Source organism: Pieris napi, chromosome 5 (genome assembly GCF_905475465.1).
Source record: "Pieris napi chromosome 5, ilPieNapi1.2, whole genome shotgun sequence".
In the NCBI taxonomy this organism is placed as follows: domain Eukaryota; kingdom Metazoa; phylum Arthropoda; class Insecta; order Lepidoptera; family Pieridae; genus Pieris; species Pieris napi.
The window spans coordinates 12,706,033-12,727,123 of record NC_062238.1 but is presented as its reverse complement, the minus strand read 5'-3'; the positions used below and the strand labels follow the sequence as shown (position 1 = coordinate 12,727,123).

The following is a 21,091-nucleotide window of genomic DNA, read 5'->3' as shown; positions in this document are numbered from 1 at the left end:
AAGTCAGGCTAAGGCAAAAATACCATAAACCCTTTTCCTGGTTTACAATTAATATTTAATATCATTTAACATTACTTTTCTTTTTCTATAAATAGTTTTATCATGTTATGTGGTTATTGACTTGTGATATTTATATTGTAAGATACTTTGTAGATGTTGGCAATAAAATAATGGTACACTGGGAAGAATATTTTTAGTGATTGTAATGGAGTTTTAAAAGTAAATACATATAATTATTAACTTTTATTTAATAATCAACTCTGAATGTATTCTATATAAACTATATAAATAAAACTATTAAAGCCAATAATAACCAATTCAATGATTTGTATATTAAGTGGTTTTCTACATATTAATGCATCACAACAAATATATAGATAACATAACTCAAATGAAGCCAGTACATTTAACAAAGACAACCATTTACTTAGTAATACTTTTTAAATAAATAGAGTTTACTTAAATCCATTATTATCATTTTCTAGTGTTATCTGATGAAGAAATACTTGCATGTAGAATACTCTAATTGGAGTTACTGCTCTGTGGTAATAATGGTGATGGCAATAGACATGTAGACGTCGGTGAGTTACTGTCATCCAGAAGAGAACCATCCTTTTCCATAGGGAATGAGTCATTTATATCCCGACTGAATGGATCCCCACTCGATGAAGCTCTATGGACAACTTCGAAGGCATCAGATGGTTGATCTGTTTTAGTATCGATTAATGTAAATTCATCAAATTTATCCAAAATGGGACTAAACGGATTTCTTGGTTCGAAGGGATAAAAATTTTTAGGCTCTGGACTGAATGGGTCCTTTTGTTCCCTCGGAGTGTCTTCTGCTAGACTATTATCCCCACTTAGATCTGACAAATCTATGTCATAATTGACATTACTCAAGCCAGGAACTTGGTCGGAGCCAAAATCATCAGGAGTCATCAATTCATCGATGGATCTTGAATCAAAAGGTGTGAAACCGAGTGGTGAAGGCGTCAACAGTTCTAGCGAGTTCGTTTGTTTCAATTCCCATGGGTTTATGGGTGACTTTGACGGCGATTTTTCTTCTGGTGTCTGAGAAAATGTTATGATTGGCTCATCTTGAATTTTAGGTGTATCAGTAAATTTGTTATGATCAATTTCTTCTTGAAAACTGGTGGTTGGCTGATTTTTAATATTATCCATCTCGATTTTAGGAATTTCTATTTCAACCGCGAAGTTCTCAGCACTATTGCTATCTTTTGGTACGGTTGATCCCAATTGAGTGGATTCTTGCAAAGATTTTTCTATTAATATTTTTTCTGCGTCTATATCTACAAGAAGCGAGGTCGAGGTCTTCAAAGAACCAAGTCGTGGTAATTCACGTCTCGGTTTTATTTCGAGTGGAGTTTTTGCGAGGACATCTTGAACTTTCTTAGCAATCTCCTTCTGTAAAATAAAGAAAAAAATAAAAAAGTATTGCCGAAACCAGGGATTGAACCAGGGACCTTTAGATCTTCAGTCTAACGCTCTCCCAACTGAGCTATTTCGGCGATATTAGTACCCCTGAAATTGGACAATATCTTCAAGAATCAACTTTAATTTACATAATTTAAAGATTAACTTTTATTTAGAATTATTGTAATTGTAAAAGTCTACATATTTAAATGTAATTTTGTTTGTGTAAAAAAAAATTTCTTACAAGAGCGGCCTGTAAAAGATCGCTTGCTAATGATAAGGCTATTTTCTACTGTTAATGAAAAAAAATAATTAATATCCAATAAATACTAAAGTCGACTCTCGATAATTTGAAACTCAAGGGACCAGAGAGAAATTTCAAAATAACAAGCGTTTGATAAACCACGAGGGGAGAGGGGACTCAAGTAATCAAAATTCCTGATCCATTATCTCTATATTATTATTGTGTGTTAAAAAATTCAAGTTGTTTTATTTCAAACCTAATCAGTAATCTTTTTTTGAGTAAGCGACTTCAATCTATCATTGTCCAAAGGATCTTAAAAAAAACAATTGACTGGTCTTTGGACAGTTGGGGGCCCGGACCCCCATAGCATTGAGTTAATTATTACAAGCCATATTCTTTATTATAGTTCACAAATTCGACTTAGGGTCCAGAAAAGAGCATTCAAATAACAATTCTTAAAAAGCCGGAAACGCACTTGCGAGCCTTCTGCTTACCCGCCTGTCCGTTTGTCGCATATTATATAAAAAAATACTTCGCAAATACATTGACTAGGCTAGGAATTTTTTGCTTGACTACTATTTACCAGGATAAATTCATTAACTAGGTTTGATTCGCGGGGAAAGAAAAAAGTTGGATATCCTCCAAAGAGTTAATACTTGGTGTTAAGCACCACGGGACAGATTTAAAATATATAATTTGTATAAATCATTTAAATAATCCCGTATAAATGAAATTTTCTCTTTGTCTATTTACTTTTATATATTTACTAGCAGACCGGCCAAACGTTGATGTGGCTAAGGTTTTTGTTATATTACATAGTAGCAAACTATTCAAGGGAAACGGTAGGAGAACACCAGTCATGGGGACCACCATGCTTTATTGGTGGTTATGCCATTAAATAGTAGCTTATGTGAAACGTTGGTACTTTCAACACAGCGCCATTTGTTAGAATTGTGACTATCAAATAATAAACAAATATTTGCAATAAAATAATATTGCGGGTATAAATTGAGATGTAAGCTATCTTTTAAGTTATATCAAACTGCACACGGTGTGCAAATTTGATTGATATCGGTTCGGTAGTTTAGGAGTCCATACCGGACAAACAAAGTGACACGTAAAGATTAAGATATGGCTTATAAGAGTCTCTATTAAAGAAAAATCTAGTGCGGAAGATATTTCTTTAATGTAACACGACGGGCAGGAGGCTCACCTGATGTTAAGTGATACCGGCCATAGACAATCACACCGCCAGGAGACTCGCAAGTGCGTTGCCGGCCTTTTAAGAAATGGTTAGTTTTTCTTGAAGGAGCCTAAGTCGAATTAGTTCGGTTATACTTCAGTGAGCAGCCGGCATATTGAAAAATTTGTCAAATCTGTGAGGCGCAAATGAGTCAAGGCCTATAAATACCTCAAAAGTTTCCGCATTATTAGCCAGTTGATCGGCCTTGTCCTTCAAATCCTTTGTATGGGCTATCAGCTTTTCAACTTGAAGCATCTGTTCCTCGGCATCACGAGACGCGCCACACAGAGATAGCGCTGCGGCCTAGAGAACAAAATTCATTCTAGAATTTGAGGCGGATAAAGGCAAAATCATTTATTCATATAGGTAACACAATGTACACTTTTGAACGTCAAAAAAGAAATATAAATGCTTCTAAATTTACATATACTGCCAGTTCTCAAATCAAGGGCGTAGAACGAAAGAGAAGAACCGGCAATAAACTCTCCGCCACTCTTTTTAATCGCCAATAAGCGTGGCTTTCAACTACTAGAAATTAGAATCATGCATTCCAACGTCTTCTGCGTATTAATTGATCATATAAGAACCCAAATACAGGGTTAACAGTTAAACTCATAATGTTTGTTTTTCATTCGATTGAAAAGATAAAAACAAATGCGTGCGTACAAAGTACACATTTCAGAAGTGAAACTTCTTTAGCAAACAAATTTTTAAGTCTTGTTCGTATTTGTATAAACGTAAAACTTTAGATTTCTGAGACTGAGAGAGGGGAAAAAGGAAAATATGTTAGGAATTTAATTGTCATTAAAATATAAGTGTCGAGAATTAATACAAATTATATTTAATTTATTTCTTCGATAATAAAAACACCGTGGCATTTTAATTTACAATTCGTCATTTGAGATTTCAATAAATTATTTTGCATAAAATATAAAATACTAATATTTCATAAATCCCTTTACGAAATTTTAATTTTAAAAATACAATTTTATAATTCAATCTTCTCACTCTCCCTCAATTTCGACAAAAACGCTGCACATCTTCGTGACGTTCCGTAAAATTGCACCCTCATGCGCCTAACGAAGTTTCACTTCAATAAAGGTAATAACTTTTTCCTCATATAAAACTTTAACAGACAGATTGTAATTAAGCTTTTTAACTAACATGTAACATAAACACTAAGACAATGTCATCCAAAAATGACTACTTGAGACTGATAAGCCACCAATAATAGACGTTGCGCCTACTGAATGCTGTCTCCGACACTATCGACATATTTATATGTTCGCAGAGTGAATTCAAAGTAGCGATATTGCGTATATTACATATGTGTTTAATGACATTTTCGTATTAGCATAGTCTGCAAGGATAATGTATGTATTTCTGTAATAAACAAATAATAGTGGATTTTAGTTTTACTCTATATTAACCACTCGCGTACAATAATAGAATATACGCGAAATAATGAAATGTTAATTGCTATGAAACGAATGAATCTAATTTAACAATTAAAGAGAGTGCCTACGTGTATACTCTCGGGGCGTAACTCCGACATTTTAGATTTTAGGTAATCGCTTAATAAACTAAGAAAGCCTGAATGTGCTAAATGTACAGCCTTGGCTCGTACAATAATATTATGTCAATAATATTTAAAAAATAATAATAATTACCCAAGCACTGCCGCCAATCGAAGCCGGCATAGCCATGTAGCAATCAAACTCCTTCTTATCCATATTCAAAGACTCCGATGTTAAGTTTTCTATGAATTGAACGGCGCAGCACTGAAATTAGTTATGAACATTCTGGTCAATAGACTAGATGACGACTTAGGGCAAGATTAAAGGCTGGCAACGCACTTGCGAGCCCTTCGGCTCTGTAAATGTCCATATCACTTACCATCAGATGAGCCACCTGCACGTTTAAAAATAAAATACTTAGCGCCAATTTCGGATTCTTAATGTTACCTTTAGCGAACCTATAATGACGTAGACAACAGACGCTACCATAGTCAACAGAAGATTACGTAGTGAATAGACATAAATGAGTAGAAATTTGTTATAGCTGTGTGTTATAAAGTACTATGCTAGTAAAATAAGTTTAGACAATTCATGGGTAAAGTGCAAATGAAAAGATTTTTTTTTAGAACATATCAAGTGTGAAATGCCATCTGTCAAAACAACAGTCTATAAATTTAATACAGATTATATTTGGGCTCGACACAGTAATTTTGGTCAAAGTTAATTTATAACAATAAAGTCCTCTCCGTTGATATCATAGACAATAATAGAAGTATTTACTACTTACTAAATTAGTGAAATAGTATCCACCTTCCCCGGTCATAAGTCGTTGGGCATTACAAAATCGAGTTACGAAGTTGATGTTGCTTACTAGGCGCGGTGGATTCGCCTTTAGTACCTGGAATATTTTATGGTTTAAAAAAATAGGAAAAAGTAAAAATGTAAGCGAAAAGAGAAAAGTGATTTGTTAATAATATTTTTCTGTCTAAACTTTAACAAAAATTTAAAATATAATATTGGTTTATGATGAAATTTCGATTATGTCTACAGTTTCTGACGCAAAAAATTAACATAAAATCTCAACTTAATACAGCTGAAAATTAAAAAAAAAACTTAAGAAATCGACATAATGCACTCACAGTGAATATTAAGGCGGGCAATAGATCGTCAGCTGAAGCAGGCGCACCGCACAGAGCGAGCACGTGTTTACAAGCGCGACGTACACGTGCCACTTTCCCACCAGGAGACAACGCCGCGTCCATACCCAGCAGTTCTAACACAATATTAATAATCATCATTTCTAATGGTTAATGATATCCATGCATGCAGTGTTAGCCTAGTGAATTGTATAGAGTGTAGTGTAATAAACTTAATAATAATAAATCGTTTATTTGCAAAGAAAGTGGTATTATATTATTACACCATGTTCCTGATAATATGTTAAAGAAGTTAACTATCGTAATAAATAAGAAAACCAAACGTTTCCCCTCTATCAACAAAATCAAAATCAAAAAACATTTATTCATATAGGTAACACAATGTAGACTTATGAACGTAAAAAATATACATGTACAAAATGTTTCTAATTTTACATTTACTAGCAGTTCTCAAATCAAGGGCGTAGAACGGAAGAGAAGAACTGGCAATAAACTCTCCGACGCTCTTTTTAATCGGCGCACGCGCGCGCTCTACATCGGCAAGGCGCGTAGAATCGAAGGGAATCAAGACAGAATATATATTCAAGCTTATAAAAAAAGATTATATTTTTAAGATAACGAATAGTCAGTGTCAGATTATTTATTAAACAAAAGACTATTAAGTATCTTAATATTGTCTTATATTAATTTAATTACTATTAAAAAAAAATACTAGCCATAACTATTGTAGGGTAGATTTCATAAAAAAAAAATCTTACCACTAATTGCTTTGTACAGCAGTTGCCTGCAAGATGCACTGTTTCTATCCAATTTGCACTCCAAATGTGTCTCACAGACCCAACTTAGTTGTTGTATACGCTCAGACATCACTCGATCTAGACGTTCGTCATCCGTCCCCGTTGGGGAGAAAACAACTGAGGGTAGTCTGAAAATTTCAATTTTTTTTATGAAGCTAAAACTTCCGTTACCTCCAAGGCCTCAAGTAAAGGTGAACTCACATTGAAAATAAAGAAAAATAGGATTTAAATATATGTATTAACTGTGTAAGGATGTCATAAGGATTTCATTAACTCTGCATGAAAAACACTTACTCATGTAAATATTTCATGGAATGCTTTTCAACAAAGTCTATAAGCAATTCCTTTGTATCAGAGTCCACATTGCTGAAATGAGGAGATGTATCCATATGCTTCATAAAACGCTGAAAATATAAAAGAATAAAAGTTAATTTTTTAAAGTACCTTGAGTTTAAACCTTCGATAAAAAATCAGATGAAGAACACAAACGAAATGGTTAGTTTCTTAAAACCAACCCAGTAAAATTTGTCAAAAAATGGTGTACAGATATGTGGTTATAATGGTTTAATTAAATATAAAACAATAACAAACAAAGGTTGGAACTTATCAATTAACTCCAATTGTTCCAACCTTTGTAAATTTAATATTACAATACAAGATTACATTTAATTTTTTTACAATATTGCCTACCTGATATTGCCTCTGCACCCTTTCTGATAACTCATCGACTGTCAAAATATTGGAGTGCTTTATCACATCCATGATAAATGAGTGGGCAAAAAGCCTTGAGTCTCGGTCTATATGAGGTGTTAGATTTGGGAACCGGAGCCGAAAATCACGCTTCATGCCTTCATTAACTATAGCTGGTATTTTAAATTCAGCTGGCTTTTTTTCTGCCACATGATCATGGTCCTCTGTAGATAAAGAGAAGTTATAAAAACATGAAATAATAAAGCCTTTTGTTAAATGGCAGATAGAGTAACTTAGTCACAAACACACAATATAATTAAATTTATAAGCTGGGAAAAAAATCTTTCCTTCAAATTTCAACTATTGATATTTCAGTTATAAATATAATAACAACATCTAGGTACTGTCTATAATAAACATAAAATGAATAGTGCTACAAGTATTTATAAAACAGTTGTGCTAGTTTTTACTCTCAGAAATACAATCAAACGTCCTACCATGAGTTTGAAAAGCATTTATAATATTATTAAATTGATGATGATAAATGAGGACTATATTACCTGTATTGCTCTTTTTGAATACACTGAATTTCAACAGATTAGCTTTCTTCAAAGTCTCACTTTGCCTTAATCGTTTTTCTTCGAATTTTGAGAAAGAAGAATGTGATGTAACCTTGAAATTTCTTTCAGGTTTCTTCTGTTCGGGCTTTGGAAGTGTTGATGATGCTTTTTCTAGTTAAAAATAATTTAAGGGTATTATTTATAACACTGATATATAACTGAAAAGCTCTGTAAAATAATTGTTAACTGTGTTAAGAATTTAATAAGATTGAATTGAATTACTAACAAAGTATATACTATTTATGGATTTCTCAATTTTTATTAAAATATCATCAAAAGGAATGAAAACATTATATATTAAGGTTTATCAAGATTCCTCATTGAGATTACAAGCCATATTAAGGGCAACTCAATAACATTGAAATGAAGAAACACCTAGATAAACTGTTTGCTAATTGAATTTGTTGCTACTACAATATATTATTAGTAATATGTTTTATATATAAGTGTCTTAATTTACCTGCACGTCTTTGTCTTTGCAACTGTTCTCGATGACATTTTGAGCAATAACCTTGCCATTGTGGATTTCCAAAGTAATCACAACCATTCTTGCACTTTAGATCACTCTGATCTATCCTCAGCGATGGCATCTTTGAAAACATCATATACTTATAAGACCTTTGCAAATTTGGACCAAACCACATCTTATAGAGTAACTTTTAAAGCCCTGCACTCAAAGAGTCTACCAAAAACCGACGATTCAGCCCATTTCAAATTGGATGCTGAGTTAAAGCAATTCAACACTATTAGTACAATCATACACATCGCTAAACGACGTAGTAACGCCCGTTCGTCGTCTATCGTCGTTATATACGCTAATCTTATCAAGTATTGAACTGATTACGGTGTAAATTCCCTTATTAGACGAGACCCTAATATGATAAAAAAATATTGTATTAAACTGTCCGTTACCTTAGAAGAAATGTTCCGAGGTTGTACTTCGATGAAATTTTCATAAGCTTTTATACGAATAATTTAAATAAAAATAAATTTACAGAATTAACTTTTATTTTCACACGAATCACAATACAAATCATGCAAATATTTTTATTGCAAAATTGAAGTGTTTTGAGTTATCACGATTTTTGTTATTACTGTCATTGTCAAACTTAAACAAAACAGATAAAAAACCGAAGTAAATTAGTTACATTTTCACCGACATTCTAACGTATTTTTCGAAATGTTAAATTAATCCTTGGCCCCCGTATTTTTTTCCTCTTTGGCAAACTGTGGTACCAAAATTCATTTGTAGGTGGGTTCATAAGTAATACACTTCCGTGCTCCAGTGCAATAGAAACTGAAACAAAATAAACATTTCTGCAATAAATATTCACATTGTCGCCTTTCTTATTTGATTTCTAATACTTAAAGGATGGACCAATATTCCTAAAATATTATAAAAATGCATACCTAGATTCTATGGTTTTGTATCTATCTCAAAGCAACACGGAATTACAAAATTTCATTTTGTTGTCATGACAACAAAACTTTTTTACAACAAACGTTTGATAGTGGTTTCACCATCAACCAAAATATTAATCTAATAAGTTTTAATATCACTTATAAGAAATATTTAGAGTTATATGCCAATTAAAAAACAACAGTTATGGAATATTCACAGATATCAGACGGACAGTACACAAAAACTATTTATACGATGGTAAGTATTCCATACAATAGGCTTTAGTAATTCTTTCTGAGTATTTAAGTATTCTTCTATTCAGAAGATTTAAAGGGATAGATCGGTTATACCAAAACAAACCAATTGCGCAAATACATACAGGCACCCCAAATTGATAATATACCAATTCATAAATACCATACCTTTTATAAATACTTTTGTTGCTAGTCTCAACCCTAACGTCGTGTACGAACCTCGATTGTGCACCAATATTTTCCTGCAGCTGAGTTTTATCGGACGTCGAGGCAGAATACGAAATTCCACCCGTATCACCTCGACGTCCGTCGTTCCACAACTGAGTTGTTTTTTAAGGCAGTTTTTGCCGCGCACCACCACTATGTGGAACTAGCTGCCCACTGACATATTTCCGAACCAATTCAACTTGGAATGGATTGAAAGAAAAGAGCGTACCAATTCTTAACGGCAACGCACTCGCGAGCCCTCAATGGGCCATGGGCGGCGGTATCACTTAACATCAGATGAGCCTCCGGCCAGTGCCCCCTGTTCTATAAAAAAAACATTTCTCAAGTGAAAGACAACAGAACAATATGGTGTATCTCAAGCGGCTAACCTTCTTGCTCATAAAAATTTTGTAGAAATGTCCGCACCGTGCCTTGTCGAGGACTCTTACATATAATAATTAACTAGTGTGTATAAGATTAATAGATACGATAAAGATAAAATCTTTGTTTTTACTACATTTCTAGGTCTAGATTAAAAAGACCTTGCATGCCGCGACATTAACTGCTGATAAATGATAAAAGTTAAATCGATCAAGCGCCCCTCCCATACGGAAGTATTTTTTATTATGAAATTACAATCATTGTGTAACATTTGTACGATAAGATTAATTTCCGAGATGGGAATGTGTTTCCTAATATATAAAATGAAGTTATTATTCGATATATTTGTAACCTTTATTTATTTTTAAAAAATACCAAAATGTATGTGACGGAAGAAAAACTTTCATTAATAATATAATACATTTTAGTTATTATAATATATTTCTATACTTATAACTAATATTCACAATAAAGGTCTTTAAGTAGCTGAAATAAAAAATATAAATATAAACTGTATCATAGTGGTCGTGTAATATTTATTTTATTTCAATGTATATGCAGCTTAATTAGCCGTTCAATTAACAGAATAGCCGTTTAACTAGCGGCCTGTAAGATGTTCAGCCAGTTGATTAAACAGCTAGGCTAATGACTTGGATCGATGACGTTTCATTACTTGCCTAGCCTGTTGACTGTTAATTTAAATTTAATTCCACTTTCTACCACTATCAAACTCGAAACGAAACTTCAAACTATCAATATGGCGTCGGCAAACCACAACTTTGATGGTGTTTTCCAAATTTTCATGAAAAACAACAAGTACAATTGAAGAGATAGTGACGATAATAGTGTGAATTTGTCTTAAGCAATTTAATTTTAAAAGAAATATTTTTTATGTCATATGTTTATCTTTTTTATTTCTGCCAAATAATGACTCTATACGAATGGTCTAAGCATTAGCCAGCCAGTTTATTAAATGTTGTCACAAACACTACGGCTGAATATCTTTCAGGCAGGCCGTTAGTTAAACGGCGCCGTTTAGTTAAAAGGCTAGGCTGTTAATTGAACGGCTAATTAAGCTAGTTGGCGGCGACATATATTTAATACAATATATTTCGGATGGATTCCTTCGTTACTATATAATTTCTACTACTATTGATATGAAATAAAATGTTACCTAAACATTGAAATTTTAAATTCAATAGAAAATCATAAGAGCTATATTAATGTTACAAGGTGTACTAGGATAAGAATCTTGATCAAAGATACGATTTCAAGTACGATTTAATTATTCATTAACTAAGTAATTGGTTGTACTTTACTGTATATTTTTATAAATAATATATCTACTATGTTTTAGATATTCGGAATCTTTACTATTTAGAATTTCGAATCTAGTATTCAAAGCTGTATCTCCTCATTCATTTTAATTTTAACGCGTCACCATAACACCTTGACTGCGAATATCGAGCACTATGCTCGCAACAAGCATGTTACACCGAAATTTTAACAGCGAGCATCGCGGTTTAATCTGTAAAACTAAGCTGTTAAAAGTCGTCACAAGCACACGCGCACACGTCGTTCCTTGCGTATTATTTCTTGAAAAAACGGAGTGGAACAAGGATGGCATAATTTGGTTTAACAATAATCTAGTAGAATCAAAGATCCCAATTTCCAACACAACCTCGCTGCCGGACTAGGGATGCTCGAACATGCCTTGTTCTCTCTCATACTTCCTCACTACTCTTTATCAACAAATAAATATATTAAAAGGTCTTTATAAAAATAACTTTTCATTCAGTCAGTTGATAAAAAATATCGGAATATGTAATAATTTGTTCTGTTTCTTAAATATCTAACCGCTACACTGTATTGTATTTCTTTGTCAATTATTAATGCTAAAATCAACAATGTTGTCCATCATTCATCACATCGATGTTTGGTTTTTGATAAATATCGAAAATCGATGTTGGGCTTACGATTATGACATCGATGTCAATATCGATGTTTTTCTAACATCGATCATCCCTATGTCGGGCGCCTCGCGTGAGAGTGGCTTGCGAATTTGGAGCGCAGAGTTCAAACGAGCATGTTACGCTGATTGAGAACACAGCGTAACATGCTCCTACATTACACCGTTGGTCAGAATTATGTTATTTGAATTACAATAAATTCAAGTTACAAATGGCGAATGTCCGATGTGAAAAAATTTATTGTTAATGTTTTAAAGTAAATAAAATATTTTTTCTTTTAGTGTTAATCAATGTAAGACACATTTTAGTTAATTTTAAGTGATTTTCGGATTCGGAGTATAATTTGCTTATATTATTTAATATTAAAGTCCGATATTTTTTTGCAAATAGCGAACACCTACGTTTTATTATATAACGAATTAATGATAAAATATGACGTAAATTATCGGAAAATACAAAATATATTATAAAATGATAAATTTAAGCTTCAATATTAATGGCACTCATCATTCGCATGCTTAATGTCCTTAGTCACTACTTCATTTATATAATCTTTTGATAAGTGTGAGTCAACAGTTGTAATTATAACACTAGGGAACGCACTGGCTGTTATCTTGACTAAAATACTCCCGGTTTTGGGCTGTCTTAAGTCTGAATTACACTGTCTTTTTTTAATTTTAATTTTCTTTTGACCTTACACCCTGGTCCATTGTTCGTACCTTTAAAACTTGAACTTTATTAATTTTACAGATTCGAGAATCCAAATATGAGGACGCGATAAAAGCTCTTAACGATGCTATGAATTTTAACCCAAACAGAGCTGGCTTATCTTTACTTGGCTATTGTTATTATAGACTGCAGTCATTTGTAGACGCTGCAAATTGTTACGAACAACTATCTGCTATGCATCCTGAAATTCCCGAATACAAACTACACTTTGCACAGGCCCTATACGAAGCGTCTATGTTCGACGAAGCCTACAAAGTTACTTTACAAATAAATGCTCCAGAATTAGAAAGAAAAGTAACAAAACTACAGTCTGCTATTAAATATGGTGTCGAAGATACAATAAGTGCAAAATCTCTTGTAGATTCATATCCACCAGATGATTCTGACAAAGATATTAACTTGGGATGCTTATTGTATAAGGAAAACCAATATGAAGATGCGTTACAGAAATTCTCTAAAAGCTTAAATATTCTAGGCTTTAATGCTCATCTTCATTACAACGTTGCGTTATGCTATTTTAAACTCAAAGAATATCCACAAGCCTTGAAACATATAACTCTTGTTATTGAAAAGGGAATCAGAGATCACCCTGAACTATCAGTCGGTATGCAAACTGATGCATCTGAAGTTAAATCAGTAGGAAATTCTTTAACCCTACACGAAACTGCACTTATAGAAGTGTTTAACTTAAAAGCTGCTATCGAATATCAATTAAAAAATGTTGAGCCTTCCAGAGAAGCTTTAGCTGATATGCCTCCAAGACACGAACATGAGTTAGATGCTGTAACACTTCATAACTTAGCTCTTACATCGATTGATCTTAAGCCGACAGACGGCTTTGAAAAACTTCATTTTTTGCTACAACAAGATCCATTCCCTTCAGAAACATTCGCTAACTTACTCCTTCTTTACTGTAAGTTTGAGTACTACGACTTAGCCGCAGATGTCTTAGCTGAGAATGCCCAATTCACATACAAGTACCTAACTCCTTACCTTTACGATTTCTTGGATGCCGTTATAACGAGTCAAACGTCGCCAGAGGAAGCGTTTCAAAAGTATGAGGATATTGCTTCAAAGCATGCTGAACAATTAAGAAAACTTACGAAAGTAGTTCAAGAAAGTCGTTCTCAAGGCGACAATGATCAAGTTAAGAAGGCTGTAGTAGAGTATGAAGAAGCTTTGGAAAGATACATTCCAGTCGTAATGGCTCAGGCTAAGCTATATTGGGACAAAGAGAACTATGGGCAAGTTGAAAAGATTTTTCGTAAATCCGTTGAATTTTGTAATGAGTCCGACGTGTGGCGTTTAAACGTCGCACATGTTCTGTTTATGCAGGAAAGCAAATATAAAGAAGCAGCCAGTTTCTACGAGCCAATCGTGAAGAAACAGTATAACAATATTTTAGATATAAGCGCCGTTGTACTAGCTAATTTATGTGTGTCGTACATAATGACGTCCCAAAACGAAGAAGCAGAAGATATTATGCGTAAAATCGAGAAAGAGGAGGAGCAGCAGATATTTGAAGACCCTGAAAAGAAATTCTATCACTTGTGTATAGTGAATCTGGTGATAGGGACATTATATTGCGCAAAAGGCAATTACGAGTTTGGTATCTCAAGAGTAATAAAATCACTTGAGCCGTTTAACAAGCGTCTGGGCACTGACACGTGGTTCTACGCAAAACGATGTTTTTTATCTTTCCTAGAGAATTTAGCGAAACACTTGATTGTCGTTAAAGATAACACTATAAAGGAGTGTCTGCAATTTCTGGAAGGTTGCGAGACATACGGCCGGCGTGTGAGTACCGTTATCGAGACGCCATTTCATGAAGAAGACGCGAATAATAAAGCTAAGCAAACCGTGACATTTGAAGCTCGTGTACTTCGGTACATGTTTTATAAATTACGAAGTATCGACGATTCTGTTACAATTAATAAGTATGAGGATTTAAAATAAAAACTGACCTGGAGGTATTGGCTTTTTATTTGGTCCAGATTTTCTTGCATCCCTGTGCTTTAGGACAAACGTTCTCTCTTCACCGAAAGATAGAGACGCAATGGGAACGTTATGGTCCAATTCAGGTTCATTGTCTCTATGTTCGCCCATGTGATCATTTCCATTTCTATACCTAAAACATAATAAATATACTACGGCCGCAGAGCAGGCGGAAATAAGAAATGGCTCAAAAATAATATAAGATTCTTCCCTCCAATTTTGATTTTGATCCCTTAAGAGTAGTCTTGGGCCGGGTTCAAGTGCACAGGCTCTAATTTAAGATTTAAGTTGGCGCCTGGTAGGTAGTACCAGTGACCCCAGAGGTGGTGCTTCTCTCGCTCAAGAAAATGCTGCCAGCGTTAAAGTTACACTGCCACAGGGACCAAACTTTTTACATTTTTTTAAATTTTCTATTAATTAATGTTTAATTATTATTAGTATTACTATGTAGGTTACGAATATTTTAAATCCTGTTTATTTGTGTGTTGGAAATAAATAATTATTCCTTGAAAAATTAATAAATAAACAATTAATATACTTGCAAAGATTGTCTAGAATTTGTATGGTCTTCCATGTTAAATTACGATGAAACTTAGACATCAGGGTAAACAGATAACGGAGGCAGGTGCAAATGAATACATGTGTTCAAATAAAGTCTTACTTATTGACCAAAACGAAGTTGTATTTGATGCCCTTGAGTCTGAAAATGAAATTTCGCAATGCTAGAACTGGATCCGGCCATGGTAAAGCAGGAACAGTGAGATTCGAATACGTGTAAGTGATTCCTGGATCTCCGTAAGCCACTTGCTGTCGAGGTAGAGGATATATTTTTCCGAATACCCTAAAATATAGTCAATATTTTATCTCATAATTATTTATAAATTAACGATTTTTTCCATACCATATTCATTTATATAACATTTATTTTACAGTAAGTTAAAGGCTGAAGTATGGTTAACAAATTTTAAATAAAATTCCAAACGAGTCCGTAATTCTAACATCGAAGTATGAACGGACATAATATTCGTAAGTCACTGCTTCTTTGGTCTAATGGTTAAAGTCTAGTTTATTTATTTACTCATACAACTGTACATACAATGAATAACTGCACCTATCGTAGCTTAAATACCTACCTAATTTTGGCTAAATCTCCTGTAAAATATTCCAGCGTTTCATCAAGTTCCTTTATAATTGCAGATGCAAGTGCTCTAGGAATAGGGGTAGAATATTCGATATCGAGACCGTCATTTTTTATAGATTTCCACGCAATTTCATCAATAATCAATTCTTTAAGTTTTCCTGCCATTTTGAGTCTTAAAAAGGTGATAATATATTTTTGTGTGGGTAGGATTTGAACTCAAAACCTGTAAATCTGACCCATAGAGATGACGTGCTTATTATATCATTGTTTACTACTGATTGTAGATACAATTTGAACTCGACAATTATAAAATCTGTGTTTTGTAGTCAGCAACTCCTGAGAAAATTAATAACGAAAAATATTTAAAAGTACCTATAATGTAAAAATTGCATTTCTATAACATCCACTGTATTTTACAACAAGCACAGACTATATGAGAACAGTGTAATTTTTTTCGGCTTGACATTTGACACTCGAAGTAAATGGTAAATATTAAAAAAATACAAGACCTATTTATCTGCCATTAGTAATATTATGATTTATCTATCACTAAGTACTTACAGCGTAACAAATTTTATTTTTAAAAGTGTCTAAGTAAAGATTTCTGCGCAATATTACTTATAGAAATAATGAATAGAACTACATCATTTGAATTATGAAATTGCACCAACTTCATTATGTCAAAACACTAAACCGAAGAGAGAACGGTCATCCATCTCACATCTGATTTCCGAGTCAAAAAACACGCAGTTTATTGTCAGTGTAGGAGTTTAACAAAGAAAAAATTCCCCTTTTTTATAGGTAGGTACTACTATTATTATAAATTGGGAGAGAAATCATTACATTTAAAATATAGTTAAGCAATATAGTAGAATTTATTTAAATTAAATTACAATAATTAAAATAATATTTCTCGAAAAAAAAAATTATCTCCTTGATGTCAATGTTGTCGAACATTGTACTATATTTCCTGAACATTTAAGAAATTTTTGAAATGCTTCGGATCCAGTCAAAAATCTTTGTCTTGTTATCGGGTAGTTAATAGTTTTAGCTCTACAATCATCGAATCTTCCTAGGTTTTGAGTGGTGTAGTCATTAACTATGGTGCTCGAGCTATATGAAAAAATATAAATTATAGTTAACTACAATAACAAAAGAAATCAATATATGCAGAAGATGCCTACCACAGATTAATAGACATCAAGTATCTTGTCATTTTACGTTAAAATATAATAATAAAATACCTTCTGTAATCCAATAGGCAGTCTTTATCGCAATAAACAGAATACTGCCTTATCCTACTGATTGTATCTCCATTGTCGTAGTCAGTCTGAAAGTTGTATTCGTAAAGTTTTTCAATTAAACCATCTTTATCCTTAACCGTCCAAACATATTCGCCAGGAAGCCCTCGGAGTTTGGGTGCTTGTGATAAAAAACAGTCGTATTCAATATTCGTCAAACTATTGCTTTGCCCAATAGTATTCACGGTTTCAGCCTCCTCTGGTTTTATTATGGAACTTGTTGAATTATTAAGGAATTTCCGAATTTCACTTTTTACATCGGAATTTAAAATATTATCTTTTGTTTCTACAATAAATTTACAGCAGAATGCTTTTAAATCCTTATTCTTTGATTTGCAGACTTCGTTTATTAAGGCTATAAGATTTCTTTTTGCATTGTCTCTTTCGTTTACAAGTTTTTTAATACGGGTTTTTAAAAATACATTTTCTTGGTGCGTTGCTAAATAAAGTTGTTGGAAACTTACGTATTGACATCGGTTTTTCTTTATTAATCTTTCTGTATCCTCAATATACCGAGTAAGTCTGTTTTTTGCTAGGTTTTCTAATTGATATCGCATTCTGATATTTTTGTTATCACGTATTGTTGTCAGTAACAGCTTTCCTAAATTCCTTCGTTCCTCATTTAATTCTTTAAATCGTTTCAGTAAGAGTAAATTGTTATTAATTGAATTAGATGCATGTAACATCTGTCGTTTATAGTAAAAGTCAATTTTTTCGAGGATGGTTTTGTAAATCTTTCCCCAAACAGTGGTAGCATACTTTCTGATGGCAGCCCGACACTGTATGGCGGTTTTATTTAAATGCAATTTTAGTCCGATTGTTTCAAAATACATTTTCGATTGCTTGTTTAGGGCATACAATATTCTAGCAATAAAGTTCATGTTACCATTATTTTGCAGCATTATAAACATTATGGTACATGTGAAGAACATAAAATAATGGTAATACGAATAATTTGTCGTTTCTTGTGCTGGTAACGAAATAAATGTATCTGCTGTACTTTCGGTTTGCATTGCATTAAAACTATAGTTCTGGTACAGAGGAAGTATCGTATCTGTAAATGGAAATTGTTGTCAATGTTTAACACAGTAAGTGGCTACTATTACTCTTGGTCTAGAAATTTATATGCATAGTAATAAGCCTATATTTTTTTAATAGGAAGCAATCGGGCAGAAGGCTCACCTGATGTTAAGTGATACCGTCGCCCATGGACACTCAAACTGCGAGAAGGCTCGGAGGTGCGTTGCTGGCATTTAAATAATTGGGACCCTAAATTGATTTGGTTCGGAAATACTTCAGTGTGTACTCAATTATGTGCACATAGGTGCGCGGCAAAAACCTTAAAAAACGCGACGTAAAGACGGACGTCGAGGGGATACGGGTGGAATTACGTATTCTACCACGACCGATGAGGAAACTCATCTTTAGGTATTAATCTGAACAACTCATCCAAACACTCTCGATGATAAACTCGTTGAGACCCCAAATCTCTCCGCAACGTCAAGCGATCAAACCGCTCGCTAAGCTACTCTTACCCTCCCTACCCTGCGTTGACAGATGGTAAGAATATAATTATTTATTGAAGGGCACGCAGAAAATTTCCAGCCAATCAATTAAAAATGTGATCTTTAATAGGCATAGAAATTATTCTGAGCTCAGGCTCTAATGCTTAAATAAGAAAAAAAATCAACCTATACATTCCACTGTAAATTCTAAATTGTTTCTAGGATAAAGATCTAGAACCTGTTATGTATAAGCACTGTGAATATAAAAAAAGTATACATTACCTCTCGGAGATACCATACCCATTCTGTTTAAGTAAATATCAAGACAACACATGGCTATCCACATAGCCGAAGATAAGCCAAAAAGCCATCTCAATGCGATATACATAGTTTCCTTGATTGGTATTACAAAAGCTTATTTTTTTAGTTTTATGCTGAATTCCATCACTACAAATACACTGAATTTTAGAAAATATTTTAAAGTTTAGGCTGCTGTTTGACATTAAAAAAGATGTCATAATAAGGCATAACATGCCAAAAAAATTAAAATATTTATTTACTACTGTCATTAATGAAAAAAGGCTTTAATACTCATTCTATGAAAAGTTAATTCTGAAGACTTGCTTTTTAAAATGTATAAAAAATATAGCGATACTAAATAAATAGAAAAAAAAGATAAATAAGAATCATGCATAAAAAAAACATTTTAAATGACAACTTCAAAACCAATCACAAGCTATAGCTGCAGGCACTGTGTAGATAGAATCACCAATAAATCCGCTGCATGTGCAGTCATAAAAGAAACCGGCAATGGTAACTATATTTGCAGATCTCAGATGGTATGTAATGGTAACTAGATTCTCAGATCAAAAAACAATTTTGTTGAATTAAGGATCATATTAGTCTTGATTTCTCAGTGTTTCACTTCTATATCACCAGGCCCTTTCTACAAGACATATCGACAATACAAATTTTTGGATTCAATTTCATATAAGTGAGCTTAAACATTTTTATATTACAGGGCAAATGGGCAGGAGACTCATTCGCCAATGAGCAAAAGAAGTTTCTTTCATTGTTTTCTAAAGTACATACCCATCTGAAAAAAATATTGAAATACATATGACAATACAAAAATAAAAGCCTTATTATTTCTTAATCTTTTAATTTAAAAATTCTCCTTAATTTTATTGTTATGGCTAGTCCAAGTAAAGTTATATTTTTCTTATACCATTCAATGTTATAATTAATATGACCTTTCCAGTTTTTATCCAAGAAGGCTTTGTAAAATACACTCATCTCATCAGCAGTTAAATTAGATTTGCCTTCTGGTAAGTTGTTCTTTAAGTAATTTTCACGTTCCTGAAATAAATATGAAAAGTTCTGAATATGTAAAAAGTTTCAGTCGATAGGTATTTGTTACAATTTATAGTATGAAAAGCTATATAGAAGACATATTATCTTTAAGTAAGTACAACGAGCCCTACGTTTCTGGTGTAAACCCTGGTAATGATTACATAAAAACAAACCTTAAAAAATCGTGAATTATGCTGTGTCCAAAAATTTTGATTCCATTCTTGAACTTCTGTTCTCAATTTCCTATATTTCTTTTCTAGATCACTTTCGTTAGCTGGTTGTTTAAATATTATTTGCCGAAGGTTAGAAACTGGATCAGGTGGACCAACCATATCACTTGATATTTTTTTCGGATTCGGTGGCTGAATAGATTTATTATCGGGTGTTGTACTGGTATTTCTTACAGAACATTTAAAAGGCCACCTTGGCCAAACTATTTTACACGTAAACATTTTAAAGATTATTTGCTTTATTAGATTGTTTTTATATTGCACTGATTTTCATCAATTTTTCAGATATTCACTGTCACCTAGCAAAACTACAATTGTCAAGGACTTAACAGTAAAGTTTATCGTATTATCTGTCAAAACCAGCTGATTGCAAAATTATGTCAATGTTTTACGTGAACTGTCAGTATTCGAATAAAAAATGACACTTCTCAATTTCTCGGCACCGAATTATGTAAAGGGAAGCGATATTGTTAATTATATTTGTTCTTAATCGGCATCAGATTTTTAAACCATTAAAATGACGAAAGGCGATGCTGGTGATGACTACTCTGCTAAATTGGACTTGTGTTTGACTGATGGAATTGTGAAAACAGGTAACCAAATCAGAAAAATATTCCTAACCTTTCCAGTTCTTGTTTCCTATTTACACTTGATATTATGCGAAAAATACTGCTTTCAGCCGCTACTATTCTAAGTTACCTACATTTATTATACATTTGCTAGTACAGAATTGCAATTTGCAAATCAATATTATAAGAAGTTATGTTTTAGGTGGTGGCATAGTACTTGGTGCTCTTACATCAGTATTGTTCTTTAAAAGACGGAGATGGCCAATCATTGCCGGTATGGGTATGGGAATCGGTCTTGCATACGCTAACTGTGAATATGAGTTGAATCCTAAAAAGAATTCAGCTTAGTTAC

At 33.1% G+C, this 21,091-nt stretch overlaps 5 protein-coding genes and 1 non-coding gene across 10 annotated transcripts; 1 reads left to right on the top strand and 5 right to left on the bottom strand.

Moving 5' to 3' along the window:
- Window positions 1-228: 228 nt before the first annotated feature.
- Window positions 229-8,766, bottom strand: LOC125049983 (rab5 GDP/GTP exchange factor). 2 transcript variants are annotated; one of them, XM_047649566.1, is made up of 11 exons: window positions 8,615-8,766; window positions 8,163-8,292; window positions 7,643-7,813; window positions 7,083-7,306; window positions 6,687-6,796; window positions 6,354-6,520; window positions 5,578-5,711; window positions 5,226-5,336; window positions 4,592-4,702; window positions 3,090-3,224; window positions 229-1,425 (listed from the first exon to the last, which is right to left on the bottom strand). In XM_047649566.1, the coding sequence occupies exons 2-11, from the start codon at window positions 8,290-8,292 to the stop codon at window positions 523-525; spliced, it is 2,196 nt and encodes a 731-aa protein (XP_047505522.1). In that variant the 5' UTR covers window positions 8,615-8,766; the 3' UTR covers window positions 229-522. The 2 variants fall into 2 exon arrangements, with proteins under 2 accessions (XP_047505522.1, XP_047505520.1); XM_047649564.1 differs by lacking the exon at window positions 8,615-8,766 and having other exon boundaries at window positions 8,163-8,542.
- Trnaf-gaa lies at window positions 1,457-1,529 on the bottom strand. Its single transcript has one exon. It is a non-coding gene; the product is annotated as a tRNA-Phe (tRNA).
- On the bottom strand, window positions 8,689-16,493 carry LOC125049988 (DNA oxidative demethylase ALKBH2-like). Of its 2 annotated transcripts, none has more exons than XM_047649573.1 (5): window positions 16,343-16,493; window positions 15,774-16,117; window positions 15,302-15,481; window positions 14,610-14,773; window positions 8,689-8,999 (listed from the first exon to the last, which is right to left on the bottom strand). In XM_047649573.1, the coding sequence occupies exons 2-5, from the start codon at window positions 15,944-15,946 to the stop codon at window positions 8,866-8,868; spliced, it is 651 nt and encodes a 216-aa protein (XP_047505529.1). In that variant the 5' UTR covers window positions 15,947-16,117; window positions 16,343-16,493; the 3' UTR covers window positions 8,689-8,865. The 2 variants fall into 2 exon arrangements, with proteins under 2 accessions (XP_047505529.1, XP_047505530.1); XM_047649574.1 differs by having other exon boundaries at window positions 15,774-15,953.
- Window positions 9,185-14,614, top strand: LOC125049984 (tetratricopeptide repeat protein 30A). Its single transcript, XM_047649567.1, has 2 exons — window positions 9,185-9,362; window positions 12,667-14,614. The coding sequence occupies exons 1-2, from the start codon at window positions 9,309-9,311 to the stop codon at window positions 14,599-14,601; spliced, it is 1,989 nt and encodes a 662-aa protein (XP_047505523.1). The 5' UTR covers window positions 9,185-9,308; the 3' UTR covers window positions 14,602-14,614.
- A 144-nt stretch (window positions 16,494-16,637) lies between the features above and the next one.
- LOC125049985 lies at window positions 16,638-19,602 on the bottom strand. Of its 3 annotated transcripts, XM_047649570.1 has the most exons (4): window positions 18,870-19,602; window positions 17,547-18,136; window positions 17,026-17,111; window positions 16,638-16,894 (listed from the first exon to the last, which is right to left on the bottom strand). In XM_047649570.1, exons 1-4 carry the CDS (start codon window positions 18,973-18,975, stop codon window positions 16,708-16,710), a joined length of 969 nt encoding a protein of 322 aa, XP_047505526.1. In that variant the 5' UTR covers window positions 18,976-19,602; the 3' UTR covers window positions 16,638-16,707. The 3 variants fall into 3 exon arrangements, with proteins under 3 accessions (XP_047505526.1, XP_047505524.1, XP_047505525.1); XM_047649568.1 differs by having other exon boundaries at window positions 17,026-18,136; XM_047649569.1 differs by having other exon boundaries at window positions 17,026-18,136; window positions 18,888-19,602.
- A 122-nt stretch (window positions 19,603-19,724) lies between these two features.
- LOC125049990 (COA8 family protein CG14806, mitochondrial) lies at window positions 19,725-20,475 on the bottom strand. The gene is made up of 2 exons (XM_047649575.1): window positions 20,114-20,475; window positions 19,725-19,946 (listed from the first exon to the last, which is right to left on the bottom strand). Exons 1-2 carry the CDS (start codon window positions 20,390-20,392, stop codon window positions 19,740-19,742), a joined length of 486 nt encoding a protein of 161 aa, XP_047505531.1. The 5' UTR covers window positions 20,393-20,475; the 3' UTR covers window positions 19,725-19,739.
- Window positions 20,476-21,091: the final 616 nt, after the last annotated feature.